The following is a 17,487-nucleotide window of genomic DNA, read 5'->3' as shown; positions in this document are numbered from 1 at the left end:
AGAAAGAAGCAGCTTAGAAGTTCTTGGACTGGTCAGCTGTGGGTGATCAGATCAGGACTGTTGTGCTGGCTGGCATGTGTCACTGCAGGGGACAGGACCAGGGAAGGGATGTGGCTGCAGGATTACCTGGCAGGCCAGTGGTTCTTTTCCAGCCCAGGAATTTGCCTGAGCTGTTTCTGGCGTGCTGCAGAATCTGTTCTATGGGCCCTGAGCAAGAGGGCACAGGATGAGCAGGGGCCATGGCGGGGCTGGGCTTGACTCAGGTGGCTCAGGTGCCAATGCATACCTGGAGTCTGTCACCACGTAAAAAAAGCCCATTCCTGAGCAGGGTCCTGCAGGAATGGCCCTGGACAAATGTTTTCACACAGGACAAATGTTTTGACCTGGTCCTGGTCCTGCAGGGGTCAGTTCATACCCATGGAGGATTTGCAGGTGGCACAGGCAGTGGCACGAGGGTTAAACAGCAGCCAGAGAACTGGTATGAAGGGAAACCAAACCACCACCAAATCTGGGTTGTTGCAGGGATCAGAGCTGAGGTCCTTGAGGAAATACTTATGATCCAAGCTCACAGGCACCCACCTTGAACAGGAAATTCCATCTGCTAAAGGGTTTTATTTTTATGCAGACCTGGTTGCTTTTGTCCCTTTGTTTCCTGCGGCCTTTGGAAATCTGGGATGCAGAGTGTGTTTTGTTGGCAGTTTGGGGAGAGCTGACCGTGACAGGAGCCCACGTCAGTCTGTCAGTCAGTGTGTCAGACACAGGGCTGGCACGTGTGCAGAGGGGGCTGGTGCTTGTCACACTGGTGGCACAGTCTGTGTCTGAGTGGGCTCGGGGCTGGCTGGAGCCCCTGGGGACACTGCAGGGGCTGTCACCCACGCAGCTGCAGTGTCTGAGCCCTCAGCTCCAGCTGGCTGCTGGCAGTGGCTGCTCTGGGTGTGCTGCTGCTGTTCCCCACCTCCCCAGGGTGATGGCTGGGCAGCACAGAGGCTGTGCCACCACCGTGGGCTCGGCTTGCTGTCTCCTGGCAGGTGCCTGGATCCTGGGGGCACATGGACACAGAGCGCCCACCCGGTGGGGCTCCCTGGGGGTGCCCACACACCATCCACTCACCCTAATGAGCACATGGAGCACAGCCAGGTCACTGCAGGGCATGGCTGAGCACCTTGGGGTGCTTGGGTGGTGCCCAAGAGCAGCCATGGCACATTTCAGGAGACAGAAACAGCCCCCTGGGCAGCTCAGTGGGAGCCAGAGTGACACCTGCTGTGTGCTTGGCTCTGGTCACGGTGGGGTTTCATGCTCCTTGACAGCAGAAGTGGCTCTGGGGAAGCCAGTCTCTGCTGCCAGGTTCCTGAGCCCCCCATCCCACTGCAGTGCACCACCTGGGCCAGGCCCCTTCCTCATGGTGCTCTGGCAGATTTTCAGAAAGCTTGTCTCTGCTCCAAGCCGTGCCTGTGACACCCATCACCCAAAGTAAGTGTCTTTCTTTTCCTGGTGTCACAGGTGTGTCGAGAGTACCAGCGTGGGAACTGCAACAGGGGAGAGAACGACTGCCGGTTCGCTCACCCCGCCGACAGCGCCATGATCGACACCAACGACAACACCGTCACCGTCTGCATGGATTACATCAAAGGGAGGTGCTCCCGGGAAAAGTGCAAATATTTTCACCCTCCTGCACACCTGCAAGCCAAGATCAAGGCTGCCCAGTACCAGGTTAACCAAGCTGCAGCTGCCCAAGCAGCAGCGACTGCAGCTGCCATGGTGAGTGTGGGAGCGCTCGTGGACGTAGACGTACATTGAGGAGAGGCAATGGTGGATGTGTGTTTGTCCTTGCTGAGGAGGGTGCGTGTGCTTGGGGACCCCGGTCACTACCCGGTGCAATGAGCTTTCTCAGCATGTGGTGCCAGATCTGCTGTGAAGTAGTTCCAGACCATTGAGGTGTTTGACTAATTTTGCCTGCTGATGTCCGGAGTAGCCGTGTGTACCTCTGTGCGTGCATACGTGTGTGCGTGTCTGTACGTGTGGGCTCCTCGTGTCTCTGGTTGGCTGTACATCTGTGTGTGTGGGCAGATGTGGATCTGCCCAGCTGCACAGCCAGATAAATCCGTGTTTAGTTTCTGTAAGTCCGTGTCTGTAGAGGCGTAGTTTGGAGCGGATTGACCGTGTTGCTGCTGTCCCCGTCCCGTGTCCCCTAGGGCTGGCGGTGGCTGTCCCGGGCGCAGTGCAGGCCCGTGGCTGTAGCAGCCGGGCCTGGGCCCCGTGAGGAGCTGGTGTGCTGGCGAGGCAAGGGCAGCACCGGGGGGCTGTGGTGGCAGGGGGTCCCGCCTGTGCTGAGCCCGTGGGTGTGGGAAGAGGAGCACAGAGGGGGCGGCAGGGCCGGCGGGGCGAGGCGGTGGCTGTGCGTGGCCGTGAGCCCGGCTGTGCGGGCACCCCCTGCCGCCCCGCTGCCCTGCCCGTCGGCCCGTGCATGCCTAGTCTTGTTACCGTTGTACACGGCATCCGGTGATTTGTTTTTATTTGTTTTTTCTCACCTCCCCAAATGCACTGCTGCCCCCATGACGCACCTCTGCTTGCTGTTTATGTTAATGCGCTTGACCCCACTGGCCATTGCCATCATGTGCTCGCTGCCTGCTAATTAAGACTCAGTCGGCTGTCAAATCACTGAAGCGACCCCTCGAGGCAACCTTTGACCTGGTACTATGACCTTTCACCTTTTAGCTTGGCATGTAGCTGTATCGTAGAGTCGAGTTTGGGGTTAATGTGTAGCAATGGAACCTCCCGGTTTCCCTCCCCGCGTCCCCGGCAAAGGGCGTGCGGGCGGCCGGGCCAGGCTGGGTGCCCTCCCTGCCGCCCCCGCGTTCCGCCGGCCCCTTCCCGTCCCCTCCCCGTCCCTGTCCCTGTCCCTCCCGGGTGCCGGCGCAGGGGCGTTGGCATGGCTTGGTGGCGCGGAGGCGGCCGGGGCCGGCATGCGGCGCGCTCTGCATGCCCGGGCAGCGCTGGGGCCCGGGGACTGGGGTGTCACCACGGCCCTGCCATCCACTCCAGACGGTGACTATTAACATGGCTTCTATGTGTGATCCTCATGGAGCTAGCAGTGCTGCTTCCCCGAGAGCCTCGCTCCTGGCCCACCCGAAGCTTTCCCTGGCGTGGCACTGATGCCGGTGCCCGCGGCGGCTGTCCCGCCGGTCCCTGTGCCGCTGTCGTGGTAGGCAAACAGTGCTCCCTGGAAAGCTGTTCCCTCGCCTTTTATTTGGTAGTTCAGTCTGCTATGCCGCTTGCTTGCTCATGGAGAAACATGGTGCTGCCTGGTTATTTTGCCTTCTACTGATTTTTCTTTTTTCCTTTTTCTCTCTCCTTTTCTCCTCCCTCCCTCCCTCCCTCCCTCCCTCCCTCCCTCTCTCCCTCCCTCCCTCCCTCCCTCCCTCCCTCCCTCCCTCCCTCCTCCACACCCCACCCACCCTCTCCCCTTTTTTCTTTCTTTTTGTTACTGGACTTTATTTTTATACCCATCCACCATTCAGGGAATTCCTCAAGCTGTACTTCCCCCCTTACCAAAGAGGCCTGCGCTTGAAAAAACCAATGGTGCCACCGCAGTCTTTAACACTGGTATCTTCCAATACCAGCAAGCTCTTGCCAACATGCAGTTACAGCAGCATACAGCCTTTCTCCCACCAGGTAAGTGCATCGCTGGTGCCTTTCCAGGGGCGGGGCAGGGGGATTTCTGGGAGCAGCACTCTAGGAGGCAGCTGTAGGTCGCTGGTGCAAACGCAGTGTGCGCTGAGGCCGCTGTGCCAGGCTCAGGCAGCTCCTCCAGGCAGGGCACAGCAGTGCCCCTGCCCCTGGGCACAGGAGGGGCTGCCTGTGGGCACGCTGCCTTCTCTCTGCTCCTCGCAGAAACTGGGTGGGACTTCTCCAGTCTAACACAAAATCAGCATCGTGCTCTCTCACCCAAATCAGAATTTGAAATCTCCTCTCTCCTTCCTCTTTCCCTGGATTAACTGCTCTTCCTTCCATATCCCTCCGCTGTTGTGCTTGTTTCCCTGTAAGACCCCTTGGCCTTGGCAGCGGTGGCTCTGAGTCACACACACCAAGGGGTTTTTTAATGAGGTTTTAATGGGGTGCAGTGATCCCAGGCAGCACAGGCAGTCTCACAGGTGGAGAAACACAAACCTACACAAGCAGTCACAGCTTGGGCATCCACCGCTGACGTCTCAGGGCTGGTCTTGGACTGAGTAAAGCCAAGTGCTTGTTCTCAGCCGAGAGTCCTGGTGTAATTGGTGAAGAATTGATGCCTCTACTATGGACTAAGCAGAAATACTTTTGGAGGACTAGTGATGGGACATAAAGCTGGAATACGTGCTTTGGTTCTGCTGATGGCACTGCATGAGAAATGATCTCCAGTATGTCCTGGGAGCTTCTGCCCTTGGTTACACAGCTGAGGTAGTTTGTTACACCTGAACCCACACTAAAGCAGCACCATCATTCCAGGAGTGTGCAGAGCTGATAGAGCTGTACTCAGAAATGGGATAGAGTCTGTGAGGACAGCCCTTCTTAATGCAGACTGGGAAGGGGAAGAAATACAGCTAATCAGTCTCTACCCAGAAATTTAAAGGATTTTATGCAGAGCATCTTCAGCAAGTATGTTCCCAGGAGATCAGTACAGTGCCCTTTACTATTCTATCATGATCTGGCATGTAACCACTTGTGTACTTTAAATGGCACAAAAATCAGTTTCTTGATCTAGTGCATTTTAATAATGCAAAAATGCATTGCAGCCACTGAAATGTATTGGTAAATGTTGCAAAGCTTGCTGGAATCAATAGCAAGATGGGTTGGGTAAGCTGCAGGTCAGATCCCTAGCCCACATATTAAAATTCATATAAAAATGCATATGCAGTCATAGACTCATGGAACCACTGGATGGCTGGGGTTGGGAAGGGCCTTAAAGACCACCTCATTGCAAACCCCTGCCATGGGGAGACACCTTCCAATAGACCAGGCTGCTCAGAGCTCAGAGCCCCATCCAGATAGACTCAGAATCCTTCCTATGAACCTTAAACAATTTACAGATCTCTTTTGGCACAGCATGACTAGTGGGGTCTGTAAACTGCAATTTTCCAGCTTCCATGAAAGCAGCAAGGGGCTGGATGGTTCCTGGAAATGCTGGAGCTGCCTTTGTGCTTCCCCCTGGAACTCAGGAGCTGGGGTTGTGGTTTGTGCATGCCAGACCCCATTTGCACCTCAGCATAGACTGGGGTCTTTCCCACTGGCTCTTGACACACCTTACCTCAGCTCTTCCTCCAGCAGATCCACACTGAAACCTCCAGGAGCTTGGCAGTGGTTCTTGAGCTTCATTAGACCTTCCCTGACCACTGGAGTTTAGTATATGTTACACAATAAAAGTAAGGGAGTTTTTAGCCTGAGCTATTATAAATTCTCTCTTTATATTTTTCAGATAGCTGCAATTTGAGCTTTCCAGTAGCCCAGTACTTTCCAAAAAGTTTGAAAAATGACTTTGGCACCTTGCCCTTTTTAGTTTTCCGCTTCAAATGAGCTGGGATCAGTTCCTGTTTGGGCTCAGTCACATGGACACAGAGTTTCTCCATCTGTCCCTGCAAAGCCATGGAGAGCCCAGAGCGTGGGTGCCCCCAGCTCCACGGCCACGGAGCAGGGCCAGGGCAGCTCAGTGGGATCTGAATTAAAGTGACATTTTTCAGGTTCACACACCCAAGGTGTGAGTGTTCCTAGTTGCTCCAGGCAGAGTGTGCAGGAGGGCCGGAGGGGGGGACACCTGCAGAACCTACACAGGGTGGGTGTGCCCTGGGCAGGACCCTCCCCTCTGCAGGGCACTTCACTCCTCATGTTTTCCCACTGATACTGCAGGAAACCTCAGATACCTCTTCTGAATTGTAAGGCATTGTTCTGGCTGCCTGTGTGCCAGGGATGTGATCACATCCAGGGAGCATCCATGCCTGGGAGTGGACACTGCACTCCAGCACGCCTTAAGTGATTAAATGTTCTTCAGACATGCACATCACCTCTCTCAACTAAAGCTCCCTCTGTGCACAGCTCCCCTCTTGAGGGGTCCCCAAAACCATGGCTCTGGAATCTGTCCCCAGGCTGAGAGGGGAGTTCAGGGGTGTGGCAAGAAAGAGCCAGGACCATTTGTGCTGTTGAGATAAGGGCAGTTAGTGTGCCGAGTCAGGAGGCTCTGCATGCCTGGGTTTGGTCCCTGGGTCCTGGCTGCCAGCTGGGGACACCTTGGCAAACGTGGGTGACCCTCCCTCTGTGAATGTGCAGAGCTCCAGGCCCTCAGACCTTCAGCTGCTCCATGTCCTGCAGTGCTCCTGGGGCTGCTGCAGTGCTCCTGGGGCAGCTGAGTGACATCCTGCCCAGTGCCTGGGACCATGCTGTGCCTCAGCTCCCTTCTCCTCAGGAGTGTGAGTGCAGCTGCTCTGCCCCAGGTGTGCCCCCAGGTGACCAGACTGGCGTCCAGAGCAAGGGGTCAGGTAGGCAGGATGCTCCCAGGAGCTGGGTGGTGCAGCTGCAAAGGGCAGGGTGGCAGCTGAACCCCAGAGCCTGTGAGGAAAGGCTGCAGCTCCCTCTGCCTTGTGTTAACCCATTGTGTGTTTGTTCAATTGCTGCAGCTTCAGCACCAGAAACTCCCTTGCTCCTGCCTGGGACTCAGTGCCCAGAGGCTTTCCTAAAGGGACTTTTCTCCCTGGGGCTGCTGGGCCTGTGCAAAACCACTGCTCTCCCCCAAAATATTGGGGAGGGAAAGGTCACACACCACTGCTCACCTCCACAGGAGTGCTTGTGCTGTCTGGAGTGTTGTTTTTAATTAGGCGTTAGTAGATTGGGCAAGAAAAATAGACTGAGGGGATAATACAAGGGAGAAAAGAGAAAAAAATAATTAAAACAACAGTAAACCTAGAATATTTATAGAAATAGCTTTATTGTGTTGCAGAAATAATCTGGTTATGAAGTTGTGGTCATTTAGGTCGGAACATCCTCAAATTAAAAATCTGCCTTGTGCCGAACAGCCAGGGAACATTGAAAGTGAACATTCATTATTCATGTGTTCTCATTAGTAAGTCAAAGCTTCTGAAGTCAAGCTGAATATTAGGATCATAGCAAAAATTATTTTTATTACTGGTAAGAGGGTCATAAAGCATAATATCTGTATTTGGGAATTATGCCACCCCAGCAAGCATTCCACTTTCTGCCTCATGTTCATTTGCTTTAATTCCCTTTCAAAACTGTGTGCACTGGTCATAGTGTTAATGATGATCATTCAGACTGAAATTTGGAGCTTTTCACTGAACAGTGTTACAGGGATGTTTCAGAGTGGTTGTAACAGCCAGCAATGTGTAGCAGGTGTAACATACACTTGTGCAGGGGGACCATTGCAGGGTGCACAGCCGTGTGCATGGGGCGCCTCTGCAGAGCCACAGCTCAGAGCTTCTGATCTGAAACCCCATTAATGCCCACAAGAGGGACCAAGAAAGCAGTTCTGCTTACTGTTTGTACTTTTTAGCCAAATTCTACTCCGTTTTTTAATCTTGCAGGTGATTCCCTTGGCTTCAGCCGTGATTTGTGCTGGGGAGGTCAGGAGAGGTGCCCTTCCTTTACCCTTTCTTTGACAATGTGCTCAGTCTCTTCCTTGACACAGGAGTAATTAGGGAACAGGATGATGCCCTTGCCTTCGTTGCCTTACAGATGCAGCAGTGACAGAGGATAACCTTGGCCCCAGCAGTAATTAAACTGGCCTGATTCTTCCCTGCACAGTTAAATGCTCCTGAGGCCGTGCATCCCCTCCAGCGCTGGGCACGGCTGCGGCCGTTTCCTGTCCCCAGTACAGCCCCGGGATGTCACAGGGGCAGCCCTGCCTGGCTGCCTCTGCCAGTCTGCTAGGATATGTTTCCATTCCCACTGCAATCTCATCACCAGAGTTCAGAGTGTTTTCTGTTTCTGCTGTGTCACTCATCATTAACAGTGTTAATAAATGTTATTTGTTAAATTAAAAAGTAAATAGTTTATTAAAATGGATATTCTGGAAGATCAGTATATGTTTATAATCTTGGAAGCAGAAATAGAAGATTGTGAGATCAGTCTGGTGGAAGGCATTTTGCTGTGTAACTTAGAGAATTGCCAGCTTGGTGATACTTAAAAATGATGCCAGAATGATCCTAAAAACACCTTCCTGCTCTGGCTCTGGTTGCAGGGCAGAACTCTGCAGGTGTGTGGCCTGAAGGGAGTTGGGGCTGTGACCCCAGGCACCAGCAGCTTAAAATACATCCTACAATGTAGAACAGAAGGCTGAGCAGGGCTTGTGAGGTGTCACTGGGAGCTGCTCAGGGCACAGGGACCATTCAGCCACTGCTCGGAGAGGAGAGGAGAGGAGAGGAGAGGAGAGGAGAGGAGAGGAGAGGAGAGGAGAGGAGAGGCTCTCTGTCCCACTGTCCATCTGCCTGGATGTCTCCAACAAGGACAGCAGGGCCTGGTCCCTGGTCCCTGCGCTGGGGACCGCAGGCACCAGGCAGGGTGAGTTTGGAGCATCTCTTGTGATCTGAGGAGAGCAGGGAAAGGACCATGACAAGGCGTTTGTCAAAAGGCAGGAAGGTTTCAGGAGCTGTGAGTTAGAGCTGAGGAAGGCTTTCCTGGCCGTGCAGGGCCCCAGCACAGCTCCACCTGTCCCTGAGGCCTCGTTCTAACGGATCACTGTGCTATTGTGTGGTTTGATTGTGCTGACAGTTACATGCCACTGTGCCCGTAATAACAATTTTTCTTCTTTGTTCAATGAAATTTCTAATTACACGTGTGATGGGTTGTTTTAATTCTTTTCCCTTTCCAAATCCACCTTCCTGTTGCAATGCATGATGAGCAGGCTCAATATTGTGCATGACACCCGCTACAAGTGTTGGTAGGTGCCAGCTTTGTTTCTTGATTATCTTAAACCTATGGTGCAGCTCACAGACCCTCAAAATCCACTGCTAGATTTAATGTACAGCCCTCGTGCCAGTCCATCTCCCCGAGCCTCCTGCACTAACACCTGTCAATTAAATGTGATTGTTTTATTTAATTGACATGGACACGTAGATGTTAATTTGTACAGCAGTTTTTAATTGCACATTGTTCCTTGGTGGATTTTGACTGGACTATGAGTTCCAGTGTTTAGAACCTATCTTGTGTTAACTAAAGACTGTATCTTACCATAACCACGTAGCTGTATTCTGTCCTTCTACAAGATTAATTTCTGTTAGCAGTTAATATTTGGGTTGAATTTCTAAAGGACAAAAATTTGTAAATGTCAGGGCATTGAAAAAGCTGTCCTGTTGTTTTTCATATTGAAATGGTTAAGCTTGTTTGTGTCGATTTTCTTGATTTGATGGTAACAAGCATTTTCCCCTTTTTTTTCTCTTCCATCTCCCTCCCCTCCCTCCTGGAATGCTGTCCTGCTTTGCACTGTGGTTGCATGTCACGCGCTGGCAATGGTGTCTCGGGCTTTCTGCTGTGGTAAACCATGCTCAATGACCCTCCACGTGTCGCTCTGGTCCCATACTGCTACACTCTTCTGTACGTTTGCTTATTTGATTTTCCTTCCGAAAGTTCCCATGGTGCACGGTGCTACGCCAGCCACTGTGTCTGCAGCAACAACATCTGCCACAAGTGTTCCCTTCGCTGCAACAGCCACAGCCAACCAGGTTTGCTAATTTACAGCTTTGTTCCTTACAGACAACTCGAAATCGGTGCTTTAATGAGCATGGGGGTTTGGATCTGACCTCTTGTTGGCCTACACATTCTCTCAGAGAGCTGCAGCACAGCTTAATCAGCCCTTAGCTGTGCTCCAAAGGTGCTGCAGTTCCATTTCTGATGCTAAAAATAATTGACAATAGAGTTTCTGACTCAGTCTTGACATTTATAGGCCACGCTGCTTATTTCTGTTCTCAGGGATGCAAAGAGCAAGGGATAATACACAAACCCATGATTTATTTCCATTTCTGTGGAGCCAGCAGCTCCTTTCAGTGCAGAACTCAGGGAAAGCCAGGGGAGTCTTTGTGCAGAGGGGTTGCAGGTTCTCACAGTCTGAGTTTAGCAGTCCAAACATGTTCTGACTCTCCTCTTCCAAGCATAAAACAAAACCCTGTGAGCATGGGCCACACACAAAAAGGCTTCCTTGAAGCCTTGTGATTCTCCTTGGAATGGCCCATTGCTTTGACCAGAGCTCAAATAAGAAAATGCCCATTAGAGTCTGAGTCTATTTCTCAGTAGGCACCCCAGTCATTGCCGTGTTTGGATGTATTTCAGGAACATGAGAGTAAAGCTTTACCACGTAAGTGATTAGAAGTCCTGCCAGGAAAGCCAGAACCAGTGCTCTAAAGATGAGTCCCTGGGCCAGAGGAGCGGCTGGAGCTGCACCTGAGCACAGGACGCTGTCAGAAAAGCAGATTTCTGTACAACACCTGGCTGAAACAATAAAAACATTTTAAAGAGCCTCCTGTTCCTCTTCTAAGAGCTAATTATTTTTTGAGATTTGCTGGGCAGTTAGTTGTCCGTGCCAGGAAGCTGTCAGTGCTGGTCTGATATACAGGTCTTGGTTCCAGCTCAGTGGGATGACATGTGTGCCCTTAGAAAAGGGAGCTCCAGGTTCTCCCCAGCATTGTACAGGTGTGCTCCCGTGCAGGTAAATGTCAATGTTAAGGCAGGCTTACCTGATGCACTCAGCTCCTGGCTCAGGACAGGTGGCTCCTCAGGACAGCCAGAGCTGCAGAGTGAGCCCCAGGGCCTTTGGCTTTGAGCCTTTGCACCTTTATCTGTTGAGCACTACCATTTTGTGCTGCCCCAGCTGTACAGCCCTCGTTAACCTGTCTGCTTCCTCATCTCTCAAAAATACAATTCCTAAATGGCATCATTGCAGTGACACCTAGGCATGCACATCCCGAGCCTCCAAAGGGACCTGGATATTGTAGAATGCCAAAACCAGCCCAGGTTAGTCTGCTCAGCAGCTAGCACGTTCTTCTCTTGAGAAATGTTTGCTGAACAGCTCACTCAGGGCTTTAAACTTGGCCTAAGAATTTGTGTTTTGAAAAGCTAGTTCATAGGTGGGGTTACCTCTGCATATGTGTCACCTCAGCAACCTCCTGTATGCCCAAAGTCTCTTAATATTGTAGTTATTGCACCAGACAGTTACTTGCAGTGTGTCTCTGTATCATGTGCATGTCCTGAGGGTTGTGAGAACAAGACAAGCCACAGAAAAAGTCATTATTTTAAAATCCTCTCTCTGTTAGTAACCTTGCACTTCCCAGGGAGACCACAGGGAAAACCTTCTGCTGGAGAATCTGGTCATTTCATGCCTTTCCTCCCCAGAGCCTCATAACCCCCTTAGTGCAGTTCTGCAGCCAAACCTCCATATATACATATATGCCCATATATGTATATACCCTGTGAGCAATGCTGAAGGTATTTAATGCCACCCAATGCCGTGTGCCTGCATGCCAAAGGCTTATAAAGATGTGGCCCTTCATCTGCCCGGGCTGGTGTGGAAGGTCCTTGGTCTGTTCGACAGCACTGCCCCTGATGCTGCTCCAGTCGGGTGCCGCAGCCTGTCCTGCAGCAGCAGGAAAACATGGTATGAGAAGCTTCATTCTGCTCCAAGCCCATTTCTGTGGAGTTGGCAATGCTGTGATGTGTGAGCTGCCAGGGGAGGAGAGGGCACACGGGTGGAAAAACAGCAGCAGGACCTGCCAATGAGTTAGCTGAGAAGAAATCCCTGTTCTCTTTACTGGGCAGATCCACAGGCCAGCCTTGGTGCCCCTCAGGAAGAAGTGTCTTTCCAAGTGCCACAGCCGTTTGGGATTGTGCAAATCCACGTTGTGTCCCAGGCCCCAGCACAGCTCCCTGTGCCTGGGCACAGCTGCTCCCCTGGGCGCCGCCGTGAGCCACGGCCAGGGCGCGGTGTCACCCGTCAGTGGCACTGCTGGCACTGGGCTCCGTGTAATCCTGGCTTGCTAACAGCACACTGAGCAGATGGGCCCGTGAGGGGAGCCACGTGCTCGGTCCCGTTCGTGCAGCCGAGCCCTTTGGGGTTGTTTCCCTGCCTGGGGAGGCTTCGCTTGCCAGCGGCTCCACGCGGTGCCGTGGCTGCTGCAGGAAGGGCAGAGCCCTTCTCAGCCAGGCATCTTCACCAGCCATGAACATCAGACTCAGGGCATCGTAGACGTTCAAACCCCAGGACACTGACAGCACTGAACACTTCACAAAATCACACTGAAACGAGGCCACTCTAGAATTCATCATCTGAGACACTGAGAGCACAGGATTTTGTGTAGGCCAACAAAAAGGGCTATTTTCAATTACTGCACTGCATGACTTGTAGATGTTAACTTCTCCTATTTCCTGAACAACCAGTAATACTTATTTATATTTGTCCAGTAGTACTTAACCCAGTGTTTTCCAGTTATAAGTTGCTATTGTAGCACTTCAGTTGACTTTAACTTATAGTTACGATATAAAATCCACCGACTCACAGCTGATCCTCCCTTTCCCAAACTGATGTTCTGTAGCAAATGCTGTGCCTCTGGGTGGGCTCATTGCACCTGTCACTCACTGTTTACATTTCTTACCTGTAGATACCCATAATATCTGCCGAACATCTGACTAGCCACAAGTATGTTACACAGATGTAGACATTTGGTCATCAAACAGTAAGTTCCCAATGTGTTGTTGCTGTATTTTTTCTTACTCTTATGTGTGCAATTTGTTGCTGTAAGGGACAGAATGTTTTTAACTTCTTTCTAATAAAACCAGTAAGCTTTGGGGGTGGAGGCTCTGACCCCCCTGAGGGGCCATTCCTCTCTGAGGGGAGATCCCACAGGTACCAGTGGCCACATCGTGTGTTAGCTTGTACATACCCACCCAGCAGAATCAGGGTTCAAAGGGATTTATGCTCTGTCTGTGGTGGCCTCAGCACTGACCTGAGCTGCGGGCAGACTTGGGGGGAAGATGATTCCATCAGGTTCTCTTCAGAAAGAATGGCTTTTAAATCTCAAAATTTGGAACCCCAGCATTTCCTGGGTTTGGAAACACTTAATTCTCCTGTTGTGAGATTCCCCCCTGCAGCCATCCTGTCCCAGGATGGCTCCTGTTTTGTGTTACCTTCCTCTCTCCTGTGCTTCATTTCTGTGTGTTTTTATTCAATTCCTTGGCCATAATGGAATTATTTCTGAGGGTGAGGACTGACCCTTTGGCCACAGTGGGTTTGTAATCACGGCTGCTCCTTTCAGCTGAGCATAAACATTGTTCAGGTGCTGGAGTGCTGCAGGGAGGGTGACTGGCACGGGCTGGGGCGGGTGCAATGCCTCGAGTGGGATGGGACGCTTCTGCTCCCTGCAAGGACACAGCCCCGTGTGTGGAGCTGGGGCTGGGGTGCGTGACTGAGTCCTGGCTGTGCCGAGAACACTTTGTGCTCTTCCCTTCCCAGATGGTATCGGCGGCGAAGAGGCCGGATTTGGGTGGGAAGAGGCCGAGCTCATTAGCCATAGTGTATGTAAATACTGTCCAGCAGCACTGGGAACCCCTCAGCAGTGACATCACACATTGCATGTTAACGAGACGAAGCGAGACCGTGGGACTCCACTGCACACTGTTGCCTATCTACTTTGTACATTGAATTGGTATTTGTGCTGAGGTGATTTCTTGTCCAGGCCCCAGCATCGTCCGCCTTTCCCGCGCGCTGCCCGGGCGCTGCTGGGGCTGCTCCCCACCGACGCCGCCCGGAAAGGCCGACGATGCTCTAAGCAGACATCTATTATGTATTGGTACGTCTGTAGACCAAGATATAATTTTTTAAAGTAAGTTTATTTCTTTCAAGGTTTACAAATAACAAAGGTGCACCTTGTATTTAAAATTGCCATTATAGATGAGAGCGTGCATGCACAGTAATTTTTTGTTTAAGAGTAATATTTTTAATGTAATAGATTGTAAGAAATGAGAAGAGAGGAATCTGACAGAGATGAATGTGCCAAGCAAAACCACAACTGTGTATATTTTAAAGCACATCAATGGCTTTAAGTACCACGTTGTTAAGGATTCTCATGAAGTGCCATAGACTGTACATCCATCAGAGTATTATTTCCGCAGTGTTATTTTCAGAACCACGTTTTCACTGACTTGATGAGTACTGATCAGTCAAAGGGCACCATTCTGTTTCAAACCAAAGCTGTCTCAGAAATGGCCAATTGCTCCTCAGTGGGCAGCACCAGAGAGATGCTCCAGCTGTGCATAACCCTTATGGACATGGACAATATTATCTATAAACTCTCCCAAGGCGTTGTATGTCATATTTATGCATAGTTACTGTATAAGGTGATCTGCAAAGGGAAAAGCCATTTCTGAGACACAGTAACAAATGTTTGAGGAACTTCTTTTGCTCTATTTATAGCCTCTGTCTCGAGTCACAAGGACTATAAATGTTTTGCAGAGATGGGTTTCACTTTAATTCATCAAGTCCCGCGTCCGCGGCGACTCTAAACAAAGACGCAGAAGCACTGACAGCAGATGCATGACAAACCAAAATAGGACAAATGAGACGTTAATTAGTGTAGAAATTGGGTGGGTTAATACTCGGGTGAGTTTTATATGTGATTTTTTTTTGTTCAGATTAACTGCTTATAGCCTTAGAAAGCCTTTACAAAATAAAAACAAACAAATAGATGTGCATTCAAGTTCTAAGAATGGATTCATCCAAAGGAATTCCTTTTTGTGGTTTGGATGTTGCAGCCAGTAAAGGATATTTTTGCTCTGTTCAGCCAGGGGCTGCCTGGGGCCAGGCCCCGGGTGGGCAGGGAGGGAGAGGCGCGGGTTTGGTTCTAGAACTCGCCATACTCCGAGTTTACCGCGAGTTTTTATGCTTGAGAGAGATGCTTTATAGATAAGAATGATGTGTTGATTTTCCTGATTGTACTGTACATCTATTAAAGCCTTAGATTATTACATTACGGGTTAAAACCCATACCAATGTAATTTCAATCGTGTTAAGAAAGTATAGGTGACTTCACATGTTATTGTAGTGACTTACCATAGAGAATTTACTTATTTTTTTCTTGTTAAAAGTGTAGTTTTTATTTCTTACATTTATTAGCTCGTTTTCATTTTCTATTACCAGTTGATACCATTTCAGTTCATAGAATTTTGTTTTATTAGAGTTTACTGATGACTTTTTCAAAATACAAAAAAAAAAAAGTAGTTTTCTTCATAACATACTCAGTTTGGAATCTATATGTAGTGTCTTATGAGTATTCGTATTATTGTTAACTAAATGATTTCTATTTTACTGATCTAATACGACAATGTAAGAATGTCAGTCATTGTTAGTTCTTGTCTAGTTTTCATTCAAAGAACAAAGATCTTTTATATGGATATCTTATAATTATATAATCATTGCTAAGTAAGAAGTTAAGTTGTTGCTATGGCAACAATCCTGGCAGACAATTGAGTAATATTTTGATGATTTATTTTGTTTGTAATTAGTTATTATGAGAAAAAAAAATCTAGTTCCTAGATATTAGAAAAAATTTATTTTCTACTGTATCCATTTCAAATGTTAAAATATTGTTTAAATATTTTTTGAAATCCCTGAATATCAGGCCTTGTTATAAATAAGCTGCATAATCAATAGATCAAGGGACTTTTTGTTGATAATCCAAATACTCAAAGTTTACGTAACAAGAATTCTAGTGTGTGTGTGCAAACTCTTGAGGGTTGATTATGCTGCAGTTGGGACGTCGAGAGCGAAGGTTGACTTTTTGCACTTCTGTATATAGTCAAAAAAGAGAGAAACCTGTATAATAGTAAGATCTTATTTTGAATAAAAATGTCTATAATTACAAGGAGTTTTGTTAAGGCTAAATAAAATGACAGGCTGAACAAAATTGCTTGCAAAAGTGGCACAGAGTTAGCACTCCATCCCCCTTCCAAAAAGTTGCTTTGCTTTATGTGGACAGCTTGTAGTTTGCCAGGATTTTTTCAGCTGGAAAGATCTGCCATCCTTCCGAGATCTCATGACTGACAGAAGCTCCACTGGGTCAAATCTGCCTGAAAATCATTAAGAAACAAAAAAAAGGAAAAAAAAAAAAAGGAAAAAAAAGAAAAAAAAAAAGCAGGTACTTCAGCCCATCCAGGGAATCATGGCTCAGATATTCCGTACATTATTCAAAATCTACTGCATGTTTAAAGTATCAAAATATATTAAAGATATATGCTATTCAAACCAGTTTCTGACAATTTCAGTGGTTTCTTGTTCACAAAAAAAAGATTCTTCAAAACAAGTACTGACATTCACAGAGTTCAACCATGGACAGGCAAACGGAACAGCACCCGTAGCTGTAGGGTAGGGGATTGTTTTCTCTCGTAGTGGTCCTGTTCTTTCAGCAGGTGAGGAACCACCTGGGCAATCTTCCCTTTGCACGGAAGCCTTGCAGGAGCCCTCTCACCCTGTGCGTGCCAAGGCTGGGAGCAGGCGTGGGGCTGGGAGCTGACACAATCAGTAATTAATGAATTAACGAGCTGCGCTCTGCAGCCCCCGGCCATCTGCTGGAAGGACGGGCGTGCTTGGGTTTGCTCTTAATAACCACAGACTTACTTTGCTTGTAGTTGCTCCAGTTACGTACTCTGTCCTGGGCTGCAATTTGGGTTTATGCTTATTTTATTATTACTGCTATAGTTGACCTTGCTGTATGGAAAAAATAAAGTGAAATTGCCCTAATAAAAGTTCTCTTTCTTAATTATCTTTTCCTCTACCAGGTTTAAAGTGGCTCCACTGTGTTATGTAGGCTCTAACATGTCTGAGCACTTGTGGGACTGCCCACAATTTATTTTATTTGGTACTGGGGCTTCTCCGCACCAGCATGTTCCATCCACAGGATGTGTATTAAAATGCCACCTGTTGAGGATATTCCTGTTAGATCCTGGGGGTAAATGCAAAGCACCAGGATCTCTGGATCAGCCCCCACTGTCGTTACCCTCCTGTCCCTGAGATTCAGGGACACACTGGGACCCCCAGGCCCTCCCTGCAGGGAATGGGACACAGGGAATGAGGGGGCACGGGGAACTGGAGCCTCGGGGAACTGCGGAAAGGGAGCTGGGGGTGCAGGGAATTCAGGGTGAAGGGAGCTGGGGGGGCGAGGAGTGGAGAGCAGAAACCTGGAGGTGCAGGGAAAGGGGAGCAGGGAATAAAGGGAGCTGGGAAGGGAGGTGAGGGAATGGAGCAGCCGGGCAGCGGCTGACGTTAGAGGGAGCTCTGCTGCCGTGTGTTGCAGTTCCTCCGTTGCAGTTCCTCCGTCAGTTTCCCACAAATCACTGATAATCAAGATTTTTGATGACAACGCCACAACTTTAATTGATTGTAGGAAACATCTCGGGGCAGCTGTTTTCCAGGGGGATTGCGGGTGTCTCCTGTGACCCCCAGCACGAACTGGCCTTTCCCAGACAGGT

At 49.6% G+C, this 17,487-nt stretch overlaps 1 protein-coding gene across 16 annotated transcripts in view; it reads left to right on the top strand.

The window, feature by feature from the left end:
* MBNL1 (muscleblind like splicing regulator 1) overlaps positions 1 to 16,778 on the top strand; it is a 64,582-nt gene extending 47,804 nt beyond the window's left edge. For 10 of the 16 annotated variants that reach the window (XM_077183591.1, XM_077183593.1, XM_077183592.1 and 7 more), the window contains 7 exons: positions 1,501 to 1,758; positions 2,638 to 2,691; positions 3,519 to 3,672; positions 8,885 to 8,920; positions 9,607 to 9,701; positions 12,627 to 12,701; positions 13,478 to 16,778. In XM_077183591.1, coding sequence (XP_077039706.1) covers positions 1,501 to 1,758; positions 2,638 to 2,691; positions 3,519 to 3,672; positions 8,885 to 8,920; positions 9,607 to 9,701; positions 12,627 to 12,683 — 654 coding nt within the window. In that variant the 3' untranslated portion in view covers positions 12,684 to 12,701; positions 13,478 to 16,778. Of the gene's footprint in view, positions 1 to 1,500; positions 1,759 to 2,637; positions 2,692 to 3,518; positions 3,673 to 8,884; positions 8,921 to 9,606; positions 9,702 to 10,305; positions 11,627 to 12,626; positions 12,702 to 13,477 lie in introns of all 16 variants that reach the window. The other 6 variants (XR_013183557.1, XM_077183586.1, XM_077183585.1 and 3 more) reach the window with 6 other exon arrangements.
* Positions 16,779 to 17,487: the final 709 nt, after the last annotated feature.

This window comes from Agelaius phoeniceus, chromosome 10 (assembly GCF_051311805.1).
Source record: "Agelaius phoeniceus isolate bAgePho1 chromosome 10, bAgePho1.hap1, whole genome shotgun sequence".
Lineage (NCBI taxonomy): Eukaryota > Metazoa > Chordata > Aves > Passeriformes > Icteridae > Agelaius > Agelaius phoeniceus.
This window is presented reverse-complemented; position numbering and strand designations above follow the sequence as displayed.